The sequence below is a fragment of the Oreochromis aureus genome, linkage group 6 (assembly GCF_013358895.1).
Source record: "Oreochromis aureus strain Israel breed Guangdong linkage group 6, ZZ_aureus, whole genome shotgun sequence".
NCBI classification, from domain to species: Eukaryota; Metazoa; Chordata; class Actinopteri; order Cichliformes; family Cichlidae; genus Oreochromis; species Oreochromis aureus.
Window position 1 is genome coordinate 16,501,990 of NC_052947.1, and position 18,910 is coordinate 16,520,899.

The 18,910-nt window shown below is 41.6% G+C and overlaps 2 protein-coding genes across 13 annotated transcripts in view; one reads left to right on the top strand and one right to left on the bottom strand.

Moving 5' to 3' along the window:
• The window catches only part of lrba (LPS responsive beige-like anchor protein), a 173,125-nt gene extending 163,530 nt beyond the window's left edge, over positions 1–9,595 (top strand). For 5 of the 7 annotated variants that reach the window (XM_039612938.1, XM_039612941.1, XM_039612942.1 and 2 more), the window contains 5 exons: positions 330–497; positions 4,127–4,228; positions 4,585–4,781; positions 7,576–7,727; positions 8,224–9,595. In XM_039612938.1, coding sequence (XP_039468872.1) covers positions 330–497; positions 4,127–4,228; positions 4,585–4,781; positions 7,576–7,727; positions 8,224–8,314 — 710 coding nt within the window. In that variant the 3' untranslated portion in view covers positions 8,315–9,595. The remainder of the gene's footprint in view (positions 1–329; positions 498–4,126; positions 4,229–4,584; positions 4,782–7,575; positions 7,728–8,223) is intronic. The other 2 variants (XM_039612940.1, XM_039612944.1) reach the window with 1 other exon arrangement.
• An 80-nt stretch (positions 9,596–9,675) lies between these two features.
• Positions 9,676–18,910, bottom strand: part of dclk2a (doublecortin-like kinase 2a) — a 45,170-nt gene continuing 35,935 nt past the window's right edge. For 3 of the 6 annotated variants that reach the window (XM_031752186.2, XM_031752185.2, XM_031752184.2), the window contains exons 15-17: positions 16,726–16,806; positions 16,521–16,634; positions 9,676–12,992 (exon numbers count right to left, since the gene is read on the bottom strand). In XM_031752186.2, coding sequence (XP_031608046.1) covers positions 12,237–12,992; positions 16,521–16,634; positions 16,726–16,806 — 951 coding nt within the window. In that variant the 3' untranslated portion in view covers positions 9,676–12,236. Of the gene's footprint in view, positions 12,993–13,517; positions 13,531–15,737; positions 15,877–15,915; positions 16,030–16,520; positions 16,635–16,725; positions 16,807–18,910 lie in introns of those variants that run through there. The other 3 variants (XM_031752188.2, XR_005613454.1, XM_039613792.1) reach the window with 3 other exon arrangements.

Consider the following 18,910-nt stretch of genomic DNA (forward strand, 5'->3'; position numbering starts at 1 on the left):
ATCTGACAGCAATTAGCCTCTTTATATATACACACAGAGCGCCCTGGATGTGCACAGGCGCACACACAAAGCTGAAGCAAATATTTATTCTTGTCTGGGAATTAGTAGAAGTCTGATCTTGTGTGGATCAACTAGCCGAGCAGACAGATGATCAACAAACGCATGGTGGGAAGTTCAAAAGGACTACTGCAATGCAAAAAAAAAAAACTATCTGCCTTATTGTTGAGATGTTTTAATCTATTTTTAAGTATTTCATTCCTTTGATGTTTACAGAAGAACGAATTTTGATTTGCTAAGAACATCCCTGAAAATTTGTGCACTTTTTGCAGGCAAACTGACCCAGATAGTGTTTGGACATCGGGATGTGGTGACGTGTCTGGCACGCTCAGAGTCGTACATCGGAGGCGACTGCTATGTCCTGTCGGGCTCGCGAGATGCCACCCTGCTGCTGTGGTACTGGAACGGAAAGCACAGCAGCATTGGAGAGAGCCCAGGCAGTAAGTGCACCGTCTGATATGCGATCGTGCACACACACACACACGCACACACAGCTCTTCACCGAGCTCTCTCTCTCGCAGACAGTTGTGACTGTGTGATTTACGGCCTCCCTCTGTAAAGTAACAACTAGTTTCGTCTGACCAGGCTAGGCCTCCTGCATACAGATTGGATTTCGCAGCCCTGTCGCACCAGGAACAGCTTTCGATAATGTGTCTGAGATTGCATGTGTGTGTGTATTTCTGTGAAGCCAGATATGGTGTGTGTGAGAATCTGTCTTTAATGTGAGTGAAAGTGAGGGCCACTTAGAGACGTTAAATGTGATGTTGGGGGTCGTCGGGCAGCACATGAAAGTTCACCACCATCCGAGGGCCACGGGGTCACGTTAGTCGATAAAAGTGAAAAATGTCATGGGCCTCCCTCACGTTACCATAACATATGGCATTAGCCATGATCAAAGCATCGCACGCACATTGCTCGGTCCTTAGCCCCCTCGGTGCTAATTTGGTCAGCTTAGATTGGCGGACATGTTGATAAGTGATCCATTACAGGTGGGATGAAATTTATGACAAATTGCGATTTGGTTAATAAGCCATATTGGTTTATGATAGTGTAGATGATGGTCATCTAACACATCCATACACAGGATTTTAGAGCAGAAATACACAATTTATTTTTTTTTACATATTTACTGGATAACCACTGGTTTAAAATACTGCTTTAGCTGCACATTTTCTACAAATAACAAATATGTGAATATGTTTCCATGCATGTGCTGTACATGTCCTTGCAAGTGCTTGTGTGTCAGTCTAAACTGCTGGTTACCAAGCTGAAGCTAGAGGAACAGACAAAGCAGTCGTCATGTCATCTCATCACCACCACAATGTGATGCTCCATTGCCCCAGACCGCAGAAAGCTCTCCCAGACATGAACTTCTGCTGCACACACACGCGCGCATGCACACATACATGTACTAACAAAATGCATACAGACAGCAGACCTTTCTTTATTCCTCTCCCACAGACACACGTTAAAGCTAAAGCCTACACACACACACACACACACACACACACACACACACACACACACACACACACACACACACACACATTCCTTTGCATGCATAATGTTCTGTGGACATCCCACTCACTTCATAAGCTTGACACAAATGCAACTGAATGGCTGATATGCACATGCACACAATGACCTATCCCCACTTTGTTCCTGCTGCAGCCACATGTTGTGCACAGCAAAGATTTTACAGACGCTATCGCCATCTGCTGGGCATCTTAACAGGAATCATCTGAGTGTGGTATTTACTCAGTAACTACAGTATTTCTGTTATTCCCTCTTGTTTTGAACGCACCGTATGAGAGAATAAATGTATGTAGGTTCACTTCTGCCACTCCTAAGGCCCAAAAATTAATTTCTGAACTCAAAGAAACAAAGAAGCTGCCAGTGTAATAATTACATCATAAATTATTTTTAATTAGACTTCATGAACTGGCATTTTATCCACCTCATTTTAAAAAAACAAATGAAAAGAGATATTTAATCTTATTGAAGTGAGGGATCATGAGATTGTGATCACCGGGGTAGATAGCTTTTGCTCCTCCAAGTATTGAGGTGCATAATCTGAGGGGACGACAAGCTAAGGTGGTGCGTCCACCCTTAAAACCTCTATGGTGCCATGATTGATATAGAAGGAGGAAGAATACTCATCCCTTTATTCCATCTTTCCGAGGAGTCTAATGAGACAAACACAGACTGCTTGAAGACACACAACATATTTCATATTCTGGGTGTGAACTGTTACTCCCTAAGAGATGCTATAGAGCCAGTGAATGCAAAACCAGCTGTCCCTACTTCCAAAAAACTCTTAGCTGTATGATCATGTGGCTCATGTGTAAATCTGACTAGTATCAAAATGCAGCGTGGTTTAATTTGGTTTATATATTTGTATTATGTAATTTGTGCCAAATCTGGCTTTCACCTTTATACACACAACACACTAACTTAATAAATCAAACACAGTCGGCATGCAGCTGAACTTTCTTTACTAATGGGTTTAGTTTTCTGGTTTTGTAATTGGTCTTTATTTTATTTCATTGTGAATCAAATTAATAAATACAATAAAATAAAACAAAGTTATACAAAAATTAAAATCTAGTTCATGACAATACAAAACCAAGTTAAAACAAGGAACAAAATGAAATAAAACGGAGTCGAAAATAGTTAAAAACCGTTATTATCTCAACAGAAACAAAGAGTTTTTTTTAAAATAATTGTTTATTTTAATTTATTTTTAATGTTTTAATAGTTTGAATATAGGGTTGTTTGTCAGGGGCACAGTCAAGAAGTTCAGATTTGGTATTACAATACAAGCACTTGGCTCACAGCATATGTAGATGTCTCAAACACACACACTAACACCTCCTCGTGTTTAACGTACTGACACATTTGGCCTGTATTTTTTTTTTCTTGCATTTTTGTTAGTTTTTAAAGTGCAAAGTTTCATTTCAGTTACTTTTACATTTCAGTTTGTGTTTTTATGTCAGTTTGCTAAAATGTTTTTTTCCACACTTAATTTTCGTTTTTAGCTTAGAAAACGATTTAATTATTTTTTGTCAAATATGAAGACAAATCTTCTGGGATAACAAAGAATATTTTGTCTTAAGCTACAGCCTCCAAAGTGACTCCTATATTCATTCAGTTTTAGTTGTAGTTGTTTCCAATTAATTGCCTACAGTGTGCAACAACTTCTCAAAGGAAAGGTCTTAAATGACATTGCATTTGATAAGTAAAAGTAAAAGTGAATAATAGGCATGCTCAGTATAATTTACTACATCGATATGTTGTTTTACACTTTTCTGTGTTGCTAAATTGATACTCGATTGCTTTGGCGCGCACAGTTTTGGAAAAGTTTTATTAAGCATTCAAGCGTGTGTGAGTGTCCTTGCCATGTTTCTCTTTTTGAGCTGGACTGAAAAGCCGAGGTTGCGGAAGACCACCTCTCGATATTTAAAAATGCAGTCCAAAGATGCAACTGTGCGTATGAGCGTATTTATGCCAATGCGTGTGCTTACAGACAGAAGACAGATGGAGAAGTAACAGCCGATTTTGTTTTGTCGCTCACCCTGACAGCTCAAACCAAAACAAAATCACACAAACTTCATAACGCACTCTTTTTTCCTTCTGGCTCTCATTCTCTCTGTCAAATGCAGAAACATCTGGATCGAGTGAAGGCAGCGAGGGGGAGAAGGTTTTAAACATAAGAGGAGGCCCTTGGTGACAAGTGCTTGAAAGGGAGAGTGAATGAGGGGAGAAGCACGCTTAAAGACTGTGCAACAAGTCCCAGCACATCCGTATAAAATAACATGTAAAACACCCTCCAGGATGATGAAATTAGCAATTTTATCTTTGGTTATTTTTGAAAGACCACCTCTTTTTTTAAAAAGACTCTTTTTTTAATAGTTTGGAGTGAAATTTTTGTAGCTCCAGCTGTGAATGCCGTTAGAAGACTAAACCAATCAAGGAGAATTTTAATTTTTTCTTTACCTCCTCCTCCCTCTAGTGGCCATAAAGCAGTACTGCATATGGTAATACCAGGATTGTCTTTGTGTTTTGCCAGCAGGCTTTATCACACCGAGGACCATCCTTACAGGCCACGACTGTGAGGTGACTTGTGCAAGTGTGTGTGCTGAGTTGGGTCTCGTCATCAGCGGCTGTAAAGGTGAGACTGTTTGTCCCTGTAAAAATGTAAGGCTACACTTGTGCTGGTTGTTATATAAAACTAACAATGCACAGGAGCAGACAAAGGACAAATCTCAGTGGCCACTATATTAGGAACACCTGCAGAGTATGTGAGCTGTGTATGAGCAGATGTTTTTTCAGAGTTGATGCACAGACATCTGTGGGAATAACAGCAATTATATAAACAAGAAATAAGAAATAAGTATTTCTACTATAGGTGTACAACTGCACCAAAGATTAAAAAAATAAGCTAAAAATAAACTTTAAAAAGTCAATCAATGCTTAAATCAAGCTGCAGATTAATTTGTTCTAACCTCTCGTCTCATCTGTGTATAGAGGGTCCTTGTCTGATCCATTCCATGAATGGGGACCTGCTGCGGACCCTGGAGGGACCAGGGCGCTGCCTCCGGCCTCGCCTCATCCAGTCCTCCACCGAGGGACACTGCGTTATCTATTATGACAAGGGACAGTTTTGCCTCTTCAGTGTCAACGGCAAACTGCTGAGGCACATGGAAGTGGAAGACGGCATCAAGGTGAGGACACGATCACACACATGCGCCTGCACGTGTGCATCTGTGTGCATAGAAAGTCCTCTCCCTGATTAAAAGCTCGGTCTTGGTTTTAGATGCGAGCGAGGTAAAGGTCGCTGTGCCTCGGGACAAACTTACAGCCTCACATCTGTTCTTTCCCTTTCACCCGCATACACCAGAGGAAAGGCCTCTTTTGATCCGGAGCTCTGTTGTCAGGTCAAATTGCGTTGGCGACGCTGGCGGAAAACATTCCAGAGGAGTGGTCAGCTCTGGACACCAACACCATTAACTACCCTCCAGCGCGGGACGACACATTCCCCATTTCCCACATTTCCTCCCTCGTGGCTCGGGTGACATAAGATAGCGACTACTGCCTTTAGTTTCCCGACCCGATGTGTCCGGTTTGGCCTGGGAAATGTAAGCTAGCTCTGACAGGCAGCCGCGTGCCTGTTTCCTATTAAGAAAGCTCTTGTGCCCAGGCTCCTAACCTGCCAGCCAGCCCCGCTCCCACACAAAGCCACAAATATACTCAAATACTGACGGAGTGCATTACAATCCCTGTGAAACTAATGCTGGATCCAAAATTCCTTTGTGTCTTTAAGAGAAACTAACAGCGTCCTTCAGACGGTTTTTGAGCTTCACAGTTTTTTGGTTTCTTTCTGAAGATGAAACTTGGGAACAGTTCAAGCTACTGGCGGCCTTGTCGGCTCTCCTCTGCTGCTGTAAATTCCAGTCGTGTCAGATGGCATTAGGAGAATCCTAATATCTTGGAGTGAGGCTGTAAGACTCTCAACTCCCTCCCTTCCGCCTGCCTCACCCTCTCTGCTTCACCCTCCTGGTCTGAGACTCCAACAGTATTTTGTACACTCTGGTACATACCAGAATCAATCTTCTCAGCCCTTGGAGCCTCTGCACAGTAGGGCTCCAGTATAAATAAGTGTTTGTCCTGGCCTGCAGTACACACTCAGAAACGGAGAGGAAGACTGTGAGAGAGAGTGTATGCACTGTGAATTTATAGGGGTCTGGAGTCAGAGGTTAGATGACAGGCTAACAGTCGGCATCCTAGTCTAATAGCAGAATCGGGTGACAGGAGCCATACTGAATGGATTACATTCTTTTAAGTACTAGTATAACTCAGGCAGTGTAACCATTCCAGCAGTTCTTTCGCTGCCTGCGTCCGTGTAACAGGGGGATTAACGGCACCATAAATTAAACTTTTTACCTTCTCCAGCCCCAGAATCCACCCACTGTTCTCTGAAAGAAGTAGGAAATATGGGCATTAAAAGTGCATGTGTTTCTGCTGGAGTCATTTTTTAGTCATCCGAGCCCGGGTAGCCATCTTAGCCCCCACAGAGCCATCGGCCATCTTGTTTGGCCGCCCAGTGGCAAAGGACTGATTTATAATGTCTGTCTGCAGCCTCCTACCTGGCCAGGCTGACATGTCTGCCAGCTCCCCTGCCTCCTGCTGGGCTCCAGTAAGGTCATGGACTCCATTAGTAGATACACAACTGCATTAATACAGCATAAGAACTGATAAATAGTTCTTTTACTTTTACTTCTGCTCTATTGAACATTAATATGTTGCTTGTGGTCACAAACTTTTAGGCCATATCATTCAAATCTTGGCTAAACTGCGCCGAGCACTTTGCTCTCTTCCATCTCACTGTTTTGGCTTAAGAGCCTGTACCTGTTATTGTGTTGGTGGTGGTTTGGTTGATGGCTCACGCTGAAATGAGCACTCGTCTTTATCGCCGCTGTCAGATTAACTCTGAATGTTGACACACAAGACAATTGCTGTGCACACAAAGCAGACCCACAGCACACAAATCAACCCAGAGCTGCACTCGCTCGCTCGCACGCCACGATGACGATGATCTAACGTGACAATTAGTTTGGATTGATTCTCAAGGCCAGCTGAGAATCCAGGGCATCACTGTGCGACCGCTTTGTGTATCTCTGTGTGGGAGCGCCTTCACATCCAAGTTTGTGCCTGAATGAGAAATAAGCTTTTTCTCCCCCCCTTCTCTTTACATACAAAACATTTTTGCTTAATTAGGCTGCAGGTCTTGAAGGGTGATTTATGTTTTCCTTACCGAATCAAGTTCCTGAAAATGACTCGTTCCAAGTTCAAGTTTAGGTTTCAGTTTTCCGTTTAATGCGAGCCCAATTCAACACACATGCGGCTGCTGATTGAAGCGTCTCCCGCTGAATCGCCGCAAAGCATGTCACAAAAACCGCAGAGGACAAAAAGCTCTAAATTAGTGTCATTTGCTGCTTTTAGAACTTAACATTCTGCCTCGTCATTTCATCGGCTACGGTTACTTGCTGATTGATGCTCCCGACTGGTTCAGTTTCAGCTTCCACTATGCGCTGCGCCCTTAATAGACTCCAGCACACGACTTGATTTGTGTATATGTGAATCCCGCGGGACCCGTTCGGCCGCTACAGTTTGCAGGAAAAGCAGATGAGACGAGTAAATCTCCGGGCCTCGCTGTGGGGAGCCATCTTTGTTGCGGGTCGGGGTCCGTGTGCAGAAAAGCCCCTCAGGATGGCGGCGCTGACCTGAGATCTTTTGTCGGATCGCTCGACCTCGCGGTACGAGCTTTGCTTTGACGGTAGAGACAAACTGCCCCCAGATCAGCGGCTTATTCAGAGACAATTTATGCACACGGCACCAAGTTGAAAACCTTTGAGTTTGACCTTTGTGGGACACTTAACAGATGACGCTGGTAAATAATTGATTTTGCATGATGGAAGCAAAGAGTTAAGAAGGAAATTCTCTGATCATCTTTCACAGGCTATGCTCCTCAGCCGTGATGGCCAATACCTGCTGACAGGCGGCGATGGAGGCGTAGTATCTGTTTGGCAGGTCCACAACCTCAAACAGCTGTTCACCTATCCGGGCTGTGACGCAGGAATCCGCTCCATGGCCATGTCACATGACCAAAGGTAACCCGCTCAAACAAAAGCACATGCATATATACAACAGTGGCTATATTTATATGAAGTTTCCTCACTTGGACAAAAACGAACAGTCTCTAGTTTTGATGGTAGTTTCATTTTAATGGAGAGGTGGTGGTGGAGAGGTTGGAACAGAAGAAATCTGTGGACAGGTGTGCTTCATACACATAACTAGCTGATGTCAGGAGTATGTGTAATTGATGGCTTGATTGTAATTTGTAGGAGCCAGAGTTCTGGTTAGTTTGTTGAGGATCGAATACTTATTTCACTCAATAGGATATAACTTTTATGTAACGTCTTTTTCTAGATTTTTGGTTGATTTTCTGTTTCTCTCCATTAAAATGAAAAAAGTCAGAAACTGTTTTTTTGGAAGTGAGCAAACTTACGAAATTAAAATAATTATTTCCTCCACTTCAAGCGAGCAGGCAAAAACCATTAAGCTCACCTTCACGGCCTCATAATGTTCCCTCCTAACATTCCTCAGGTGCATCATAACCGGCATGGCATCCGGAAGCATCGTCCTCTTCTACAACGACTTCAACAGGTGGCATCACGAGTACCAGACCAGATACTGAGGGTGAAAACAGCAGCGACTTGACTGACAAGAGTTGAGGGGGGGCGGGGGAAATCCAAACTGTTGCAAGTGTGAACTCTTATCAAAAGCACTATTCTGTCTATATCCTGTTATCCTGAATGTAACGAAAGAAGGAAAAAAAAAAAACAACCAACCTGTCCTGTTATTGCAAAAGAATCAAACTATTTTTAAAAAGGGCATTGCTATATTTTGTAGATCAGATAGAAAATTTTCATACCAGTCTTAGGGTGGGGGTTACGTTACTTTACGGTTAAAAACAAATCTATTTTTAGCTGTAAGAGTCTATTTTCTTCTCAAAATAAGAAACGGGGGATTTGTGGGAAGTTGGTGAGAATCATTTCTCTGTGACGTAAAAATCCAAATATTTGTGTACTTTAGGGTGAATGATTTTTTTTCTGTAGGTGTGTATGTGGTGAATAAATATGAAGCTGTCATTCATTTTAACATGCTTTTCCTGTTTTGGCAACACAGCACATAGATATAAAGTGTTTGAGTAGATGAAGCAGACAGAAAGATATTCAAGAGGGAGTATACATTTATATAAATAACTATATATAAAATGTTTAAATGTAGTCCTCCATATTTAAAATTTTTACTCCCTCTGTATCTCCGTACTTGCTAAGAGATTATGTTTGTGTGCATGGCTCACTACTCATAAAACATCAGTGCAACCTCTTTGCATTATTTAATACTTTGAACATCAAAAACATGAAACTTACTCTGTAATGTTAAAATCTGCTTTCAGCTCCTTTTAAGATTTATTTCCTTTATGACTGAGTAAGAAGTGAATCTTGTTTTATTTTTCCCCCTGCTAAAATCAAAACCATGGCTATTGTATGTGATGGCCTCAGAGGATTCAGCTCATACCACCTCAACAGAGTCCACTTTGAGTCTAGTCTCCAAAGCAGTGAGATGAGCAGTAAAAGCTGGAGCAGCGAGGGGGAGGGACTTACCATTTCACATTTTTTTTTTTCTCTCTTTTCATCACAGAATGAGTGATCGTGTGGCGATGTGATTCAGTACTTAAATGCTAATCACACACATTCTTTTGATCTTTAGACAGTCGTCCTCTTACATCTTTGATTTTCAGGAAGCATTCCTTTCTTTAAAGTTGCATTTCTAAAATGGTTTGAATCTCCAGCAACACGGGAACTACTTTTATCTTTCAACCAATCCTTTTTTTTTTTTTTTTTCCCCCAATCAGTTTGGAGTGTTTTTGTGTGATGAGTTCTGACAATAAAATGGAATTTTATAACCTGAATTATCCTTTGGTGTATCTTTTATAAGGTGTGACTGAGCCCCCCCTAGTGGTAACCCACACATACAACACAAAAACAAATACTGATTTCAAGTCTTTATTGCTGAACCGCTCTAAAATAGTGGGACATTAAAAGCAACCACTCTGTGCCTCATAAAAACCACTGATACATTTGCTCTTCTCATACAGTTTTTGCTTTACAAACTGTTAAAACAAAGCATGAAAATCTACTTTGACTACATATACAGTACATAGGAGGAAAAATTAGGCCGTGTAGCAACTTGAATTTGTGAACAGAAAGTATTCATGCAGTGAAAAGAATCGTGCTAAACCAGCGGAGGATTTGGCTCTGCTGACAACAGCTGTGGAGTTAAGAACGAGGACAAAACAGGTCACTCTGTTTGGTTTTATGCTGCAGAGAGTGAGATCTGGTTTTGATGAAGGTAATCTATAAGGCTGTTGGCCTGTGATCGGGTCCAAACTCAATCATAACAGGTTAATCATTCCTTTAAATCCAACAGAACATGTAGTTTTACTCTCACTGGACACTTTTTTTAGGTACACCTTACTAGTTGGACATTCACACCTACAGGCACCAATTTAAGAATCATTAACCTAACACTAACTGCATGTCTTTGGACTGTGGGAGGAGGCCAGAGTACTGGGAGAGATCCCCCACAGACGCAGAACGGCCCGGGCCCTTTGGAATCAAACTTGGGACCTTCTTGCTGTGAGGCGACAGTGCTAACCACTGCACCACCTTCAGTTGAGCTTTTATCGTTTGAAAATGTTTCATTTTACTTTAGTTTTGATGAGTTTTAGTGTTAGTTATAGTTTTTTAATTATTATTGTACAGTATGGAGGGCATATTTTTCTCGTCATTTAAAAAAAAAAGTAAATCCTATATTTTTTTTAAAGCTGTTGACTCTCATCCAGAGTCTCAAACACGTCCATTAATACCACATCAGGCAAGATGTAATAACATTTTTTTAACCAGACTAACAAATACTAAATCTAAAGATCCCTTCTATATAATTTTGTTTAAATTAATTTTCAAAATTTTATTTTAGTTTAGTTAACTATAATAACCTCGGCTGGTACTAAAGAGCCCAAAATAAATAAATCCCCACACCATTACACCACCACACGGGGCAGGATGGATCCATGCCATGTTGTTTACATCAAGCGGAAAATCAAGACTCAAACCAGACAAAGTTGCAATTGCAGCAGTTTAACATAGGTGTACCTAACAAAGTGGCCATTGAGTGTGCATAGCTCATGACATAGTGGTGACCGGAGAAATTATACCAGCAAGTATGTTTTTCCTGTACAGTACAGTCGCGCCTGAGAGCCGTTTGTATTGAGAGTTTCGGTTCATTAAAAGTTACCCTGCAGATCTTTCTTCTCTTTACATGTACTCACAGCTGTAGTTCAGCACACTACATACAAATAAAGCGTATGAGTGAAAGTTGCAGTCGTCTACTCAAACAAAGAGACTTTAATGACTCAAGTACACGTGCGCAGTACATTACTTTCCTTCAGTAGTGCCTGGACCTGCAATGACCTTTAGCTAGTTGTTTTTACATGTCCATCACATGTCTGCCTCCTGTCCATCATGAAGGGTAGAATTATACTTTGTGCTCACAAAAAAAAAAAAACAAAAAAAAAAAAACAAATTAGATTTTATGCTTCTTTTTCCAACCAGTTTCAGTTACAGGGTGCTGCTGTGAGCAGAAACATTGTAACCAGCACTCTGTTTATGACTAACATTGGCTACTAAATCTAAGGAGTTGAGAAATGATAAAGCGGATAGATGAGCAGAAGAGGAAACTTTTGATCTTAAAACAGCAATTTTTCTAAGACTATTTTTCTCACTTTTGGAAGAATTGCAGAACACAATATTTGGGGAACTGCTGCACTAGAGGTCATTTGGATGTTACTGTAGACGTAGCTTCAAAATTGCCTGTGAACAGCCATTTCTTTCAATTTCAGCAGATCTGATAATTCCCAATATTACACACAAACACACACATAGAGCTAAAGCTGTTTAAAACACTCTCTGACTCCTTAGCCATGTGCTACTTTGGCAGATATCACCTTTATTTTGTCGACACACTGCATACAATGCATGAAACTGTCAATTGGCCACTATCATCAGGATGACTTTACTACAGGTAGACAGTCCTGCAAATTTGGGACTTCGATATGGTGAAGTGATTGAAAAACGCATACAGAATCACACACAGTAGCCTCTCTGCTAAAGCAATAGGAGTTTGCTATGCATTTGTACTGAATAACCCTTTAAAAGGGGGCCCAGGGGAATTCAAATGGGATGCTAAAACAAGAAATCTGACTAAGTAGTGTATGAATTCAAAAGACGAACCACTCAGAAGAACGATATTCAGTTCATTCCCTTTCAACATCCTCAATTAATAAATAAAAACATATATACAATCAACAGATTCCAGAAAATGCCTCATATCCTTTGTCTAATAAAACGAGCGGGAAAAGAATATGAGGGGAAAAGGCGTGGACACAGCGGTCACTGGCTCAGTTTACATCTACCAGGAAATGCTAATTGAGATGTTTCATCCTATGGTTTCTGTTTATGTTCATGGGGAAAAGGAGACGGGGGGATAAGTGTTTAGAGCTTCTCCATAAGTTCTTCGGCTGTTAAAGGGATGGGAGAAGGAGGGCAAAAAGGAGAGGGTGGAGTGGTGGATCTAAGAGGTGTGGAAGGAGGAGAGGGAAACAGGGTTGGATGGATAGGAGAGGGGGAGGAAGGCTCACATTTTGTTGGGGATGAGAGAGGGAATAACACAACGGGCTGGATCGGGGAGACAGTGGGTGAGGAAGGCTGAGATGCTGCTTGTTTGGTAGGACAAGCAGAGGGAGCATTTGTGGCCAGTTCGGTCAGAGATGCCGGGGAAGGACGGGAGATGGGTGCAGAGGGAGCTATGCATGCGAGAACAGCAGGAGGACACGAGGGTGAGGTAGACTCTAAAGACAAGCATGGGGCAGCAGTTGGGGAGGTTTCTATTTGTGGCGGGGAAGAAATGAGCAAAGAGTTGATGGGACAAGTTTCAACAGAGGGTGAAGGAGAAAACTGAAGTGAACTTAAAGGAGCAGAGGCGGGCAGGTCAAGCTTAGCAGCTAATGTGTGGCTGTCACTCGGAGAATCAGAGTGGGGAGGTGTAGATTTGGACGTAGTGTCAGCCCTAGCAGTTTCTGGTGAAGCCAGCTCGTTAGATTCGGGTACTTTGGCAAATGGTGACACCGGCTGGTCCAGAAGAGCAGATGGGACTTCAGTGCCATGCAACAGGGGCGAACATGGCACCGCTTGTGGCCCTGGACAACAACGGGCCGTGAGCTGAAGGGTCTCCTTATCTAGTGCTGTGTTCTGGAGGAACAAAACAAACCATCAGCTTGATGCGTGTGCATCCAGCAACATCAGTCACAACAGAAGGAGATACTGCGGGTTGATCTCGGGAAATCATATTCATTTAGCATAAATAATCCTTCTGTGTTTGTTTTTCTTTTTTTCAGAGCTACTGACCCAGTTTTCAGTGAGTAAACAAAATCAATGAATAAATAAGCTAATGGAAATAAATGGACACAAAAAACTGAAAGATATTCACCAAAAGAAAGTATGCTTTGCACAGAAGACGGACCCAAACGAGAAGAAACCACATCAAAGTGCTACTCTATGTACAGACGAAGGGCAAATGAGAAAGGGAACTTTTACTTTTTTATTTTTTTTTCCGAACAGATGCCTAAATGGTTCACTTTTACATAAATCAACCAAAATTACACGTACTTGAGAATACTCTTAAGACAAAACTAGTAAATGTAACGTTCCTCACTTGCCCTTTTGCTGAATCTCAGCAGCAGAACAGACGAGGCGTAGCATCGTGTTAGTACATACCATTGCCTTGGAGCTAAATCAGAGGGACGAAAAGCAGGAAGGTGGCGGGGGAGGTGGGGAAGAAGCAAAAAAGGGACAGAGACTAGTCTTACTCACAGCTTCACAAAGAAAAGTCAACACAACAAGCATGACAGCCGGTGGACAGTTGTTCCAGCTCAGTGCTGCTGCGCCGTTTCAAGTCAAACTACTCCAAACCAAAAGGCTCCTTCAGAGGACTGACTTGGAACAAACTGTGAAACCTTCTGTGAAAGGGTTAGTGTCAGCGAGTGCTGCATAACAATCAGAGGACTGAGTGGATTAAATGTGGATTTAGTTTTAAAAGAAAAGCCTGTAATCACTCTAGATTTTTTTAAAAATTATTATTACTGTTAACAAATCCCAGTGAAATCACTCAAACAATAAACTGTTGTCTATTTGGCAAAAGTCTGCTGCTGGGTGAGAGATCACTGACTCCCACACAGGGGTTCACATACCACAGAGGGAAATGTGGAAGTTAAAGAACTGAGCACAGTTTTCTGAGCAGGAAGTTATAATAGATAATTTGTGATAGAAGAGTTAATAAATGATGATTATTAAATAGCTTGAATTTTATTTAATAATCTGGACAAACAAATGAAACTGTACAAAATATAAAACTAAATCCTTTGGAGAAAATAAACGGTCAATCGTTTGGCTAAAGGTATTGCTGGAAGTTAAGTGTTTGGATTAATAAAAACACCATTAGGCAGTTTAATGAGAGTACATACAAAGACTGTATATAAATGATGGATATAGTTTGCAGGTGAGTTTTGTTATTGTTTGTTTGTTTTTTTTTATGGCGGATACGGTGGATTATTTCAAAAAGACATCTGCTTGCATAAAACGCCCCTTACACATACAACGTGACGACGGCTCCAGATCGCGCTACAACTTTGGCTTAGTGTTGAACTTTGACCGTGGCGTGCTGTGACGTACGTTCCAGATCGAAATAGGAAAAAGACTTGCAGGGAGCGGCGCATCTTGTATGACCCCAATTCCCCAAAAGTTGGGTTGGTAGGTAAAACACAAATTAATCTCATAAGAGAACACAAAAATGTTTAAACTGAGACACTTTGCTCGTTCCGTGAAAAATATTTGTCCATTTTGAATTTTATTCCAACGTGTCTGAAAACAGTTGAGATTGGAGTAACAAAAGGCTGGAGAAGTAAGTGCTACTAAACAGAAACAGGAACGTTTTAGAAGTAATTAGGTTCATTTGCATGAGGTCAGTTATGTGACTGGGACCATGTGATTATGATATACACAACTGTATAACTACTGAAGAGTTATTCAAGTGGGCCAAACGTATTCTACACTTGTCTTATTATAAACATGGATACTGTAATTAGTTACTATGCTGAAACAAAATGTTAATATTCCTTTTTTCTTTTAAACAAATGCATTATTGTCCCTCTCTGAGGCAGCTTTGCTAAAAGAAGTGCTCGTCCATCTAATAAGACATCACTGGGTGTTTTTAAAAAGCTCTCTGGTTGGATTTGTAGACAACAAAGACATCACAGAACAATCTGGCCCTATTTCTTTAAAATGCGCAAATGGAGTCTTACATCCAAGCCATAAAGACACTTTGGATCCTTCTCTGCAACTACGACTTTGTGCCGGCACACTTCCAAAGCTTTTCCTCAAGGTGGCGCCAGAATATCAAAAATGGAAATGACTGCTAAGCAGCCAATCATTGATTTATTAGATCAGCAGTTACAGAAAGTTGACTTTAAGACAAATGTGATGACTGACATAATAAATACAGAGAAGGAGGCAAATTGCATTGCGCTGGCAGTGTAAACATGCTATTAAAAACCTCAGTGACAGTATGATTCAACACCCCGCCCCCAAAGAAAAACCAACATTTTCTTTTCAATCATATCACATAAAAGTTGTGACCAGCACAAAAGGAGCTGAATGTGAATAGAAGGAGCAGAATGACACGTGTGCAAAGAGTCAGGGGGTTAAATCCAGGGCAGTGTTAGTGAGTGCAGTCACTGCAGCTGGCAGCCCAAGAAGTGGAACAGGGGGCCGGAGAATGAAGCAGGAAGGAAGGGAAAGGGAGGGTGAGAAGGGAGGGTGAGGAGGGAGACTGGGGGGTGGGGATGGGAGTTGTTGTAGATGGAGGAAGAGTGCGAGCGGAAGGGCGATAGTTGGAGAGGATGACGGGAGTTAAGAGGGGCGGTGGTAAGAAGTGTGTACCCAGCTCTCAGCTCCAGGCGTCCCCTGTGGTCCTGGGTCAGGTGTGAGGGAGGGGTGAGGATGAGGGTGGAGGAAGAGCGTGGAGAGGAGGAAGAGGAGGAGGAGGAGCCGAGGCCAGGGCCCGCAATTACACCTCAAACTGTCAAATGAGATTTACAACAGAATGAGGCTTGAAGAGGCGTGCCAAATCAAATTTCTAATCAAAGACAGCTTCTCCTTCCTCCACCCCCACCATCCTGCTTTCACTTTAGACAGACTGAAGAGACTGTGCTCAGCTGATGGGTGGTGTGACCTGATGAGGAGAGGAAGTCAAACTGTATAGCAGGAAATGATGTAAATGAGGCTTGAAAGAGACAAGATGAAGAGCTGCCCATACTACGGGAATAAATGGTGTTTTTCTGTCTCTGAAGTCTTAAGACTTATGGCTTCATCCGTGTCTTCCTGGATGAACACGAGATCAGAAATTCTTGGCCCAGTGGTCAACTAAACCTTAGGCTGAGATCAAGCCAATAAAAAGGAGCGCAATCTTGTGTATTTGGGTCAAACATTCACAATCACGCAATAAATGCTTGGAAAAGGGCCTGACATGTTCATCCCACTGCAGGCTCCGGGTCACTTACAACTAAACCCACACCAAGACATCAGTGTTGCAGATTTAGATTTAGGAGATCGTTGAAAGGTAATCTCATTACAGTTACAGGATTAAAAAAACCAAAACCAAAATGTTGTTTAAAAATATTCCAGAAATAAGAAACAAATCATGGCTCGTTCCAAGGTGCTTACCATGATGACTGACACCCCGGCTGTGGTGGTGCTGTGCTTTGGCGCGGTGTTAAAGTGCGTCTTCAGTTTACCTGTCACCTCCATCTTCATGTTATTCTCCATGATTGCATCATCCTTGGCACACACAAACACACAATATTGAAATCCACACAGAAACAAATGACCACAGTCTCGGGCTGTGTTCATATAGATAGTGTTAGAGTACCGTGACCCATGGATGTGAGAGGACATCTTGTGCTGTGTATCGAGCCTCAGCGTTGACCTGCAGCATCTTTCCAATCAGCTCCTGCAACATTTCACAACACTAGATTAGTTCAGCATTAAAGATAAATTTCCTTTAGACTTAAAGTCTTTTCTGGGGGTTTTTGGCCACCAGGTGGCAGTGTAACAAGAAATAAGTGCCAAATTGACATGTGACCGATGAAGATGTTCTAGCAAACCCGTGGGCAGTGTTGCCAACTTAGCGACTTTTTTGCTATATTTAGCGAGTTTTCAGACCCCCTTAGCGACTTTATTTTTAAAAAGTGACTAGCGACAAATCTGGTGACTTTTTCTGGTGTTACTGGAGACTTATTTATGACGACTTTTTGACGTGAAAACGCGTATTGCTCTTCTCAACAAGCAGCGGTGCTGCCATGGGCACCTCGGCCATGCCAAAGCGCTCACGGGTGGAGGATAGTCCTCCCCCAGCTGCTATCAGGGCAGGAGATGTTCACACCTATGCGTCCAAACTGCAAATGAAGCGCGCATGAGTGAAGCTGCTGCTCCCACACTGACTGTAACACACTCAGTTCTTCTTTTACTGTTATGTTGTTTTGTGGATCACAAGGTTTAAAACTACTTATAAACACACACACACAAAGTAACTCCACCAGAGTGCCTATTTCGGGTCAGTTTTGCCAGTCCAAGCCCGGATAGAGGAGTAGGGTTGGAATTGTGACATTAAAAAAAACAATAATTGCTAAAAGAAATTTAATTTGTAGTTCTAAATAAACTCTAAATCCATTTAGGGCATTTTTTACTCACTTTATGTCTATTCCACAATGTTTTTTTTATAACATTGTTATATAACAATTACATTAGCATAACCAATTATGCAAATTCGGCAATGACGTCATTTAGCGACTTCTAACGACTTTTAGGACAGCCAATAGCGATTTTCCTTACTGAGGAGTTGGCAACACTGCCCGCGGGCCAAAATCATCCATGTATAGTCGCATTTCAGTCCATCTGATAAATACCAATACACAGAATCAGGTGGGTGTATGCTTGAACTAATCAAGTGGGCTTTGAGTTAAAATGAAAATTAAAGTGTGGAAGAAGTATAAACTACAGCTCCTTGATGCTAGCTCAAAAAAGTGAACCGATCTCCATAAACTCCAATGTCAAAATACGCAACTTTACAGCAAACAGAAACATGATCTACAGCATGTTGCAGAGAGCAGTTTTGGTCACTCTAGTTATTTTACCCCTTCATAGTAACTGTGCGTGATATAACTCACTGATTTAAACACTTTAAATCTTAAAATTAAGTGTTAGTAAGGGTTGGCAGCTGCCCCTAGATGACTGCTAGTTAGCTTCTTGCTAGTAGCCTTTTGAGTATTTTTCTGTCATTATTTGACAACTACTATTGCTTAGAGTGCTGGTAATTGTACTAAAATACTGTGCAAGAAGTAAATTACAGGACTTTATGTACTATTAGCATATATTTGTATCCGTCTCATGTATTTATACAATTTATGGATACACCATGCTAACCAAGCATGGTGAAAACTGACAGCTTTATGCTATTTGTTTCTGGAGCAGTTTATCTGTTTTAACTGCTTTATTGGGAGGAAAATAAATAAATAAATATTATCTCAACAAAAAACTGGAAATGTATATATTCCTGTCAAAGCTGGTTTCTGGATTGCAATAAACTGTAAACATGTTTCTAAAAGAGCCGCTTTTTAAAATATAAATAATGACCATTTGTGCACATGTGCACTCACGAAGTCGCGTATGCATATATTGCTCCCAGAAAAATTGTGCTCTCTTAGATCTACAGCTCCATTACGCCACGCTGCCTCATGGTGTGGCATCAATAACTGTGCTCATGTCTACAGCGACAAGGCCACTGTAACACAAGCGTGTTTAATTAGCAGTTAGGTCTTGCACGCTGAGTGCCGGCTGCCACCTTAATACTTGACATTAACTTAGAGAATTGAGGGGGTTTCTGCGTCCTTCAGCAGAAAGCAGCTATTATAAGAGTCTCTACTCTTGTATACTTGAACTAAAATAGCTGGAGGCTTGTTTCAGACTTCTTGCAGCCAATGCAGAGAGAAGGGTAAGGATTAAACAACAGACTGGGTAGCGTAACCCTCCAGAGTAATGTCATCTAATGAATAAAT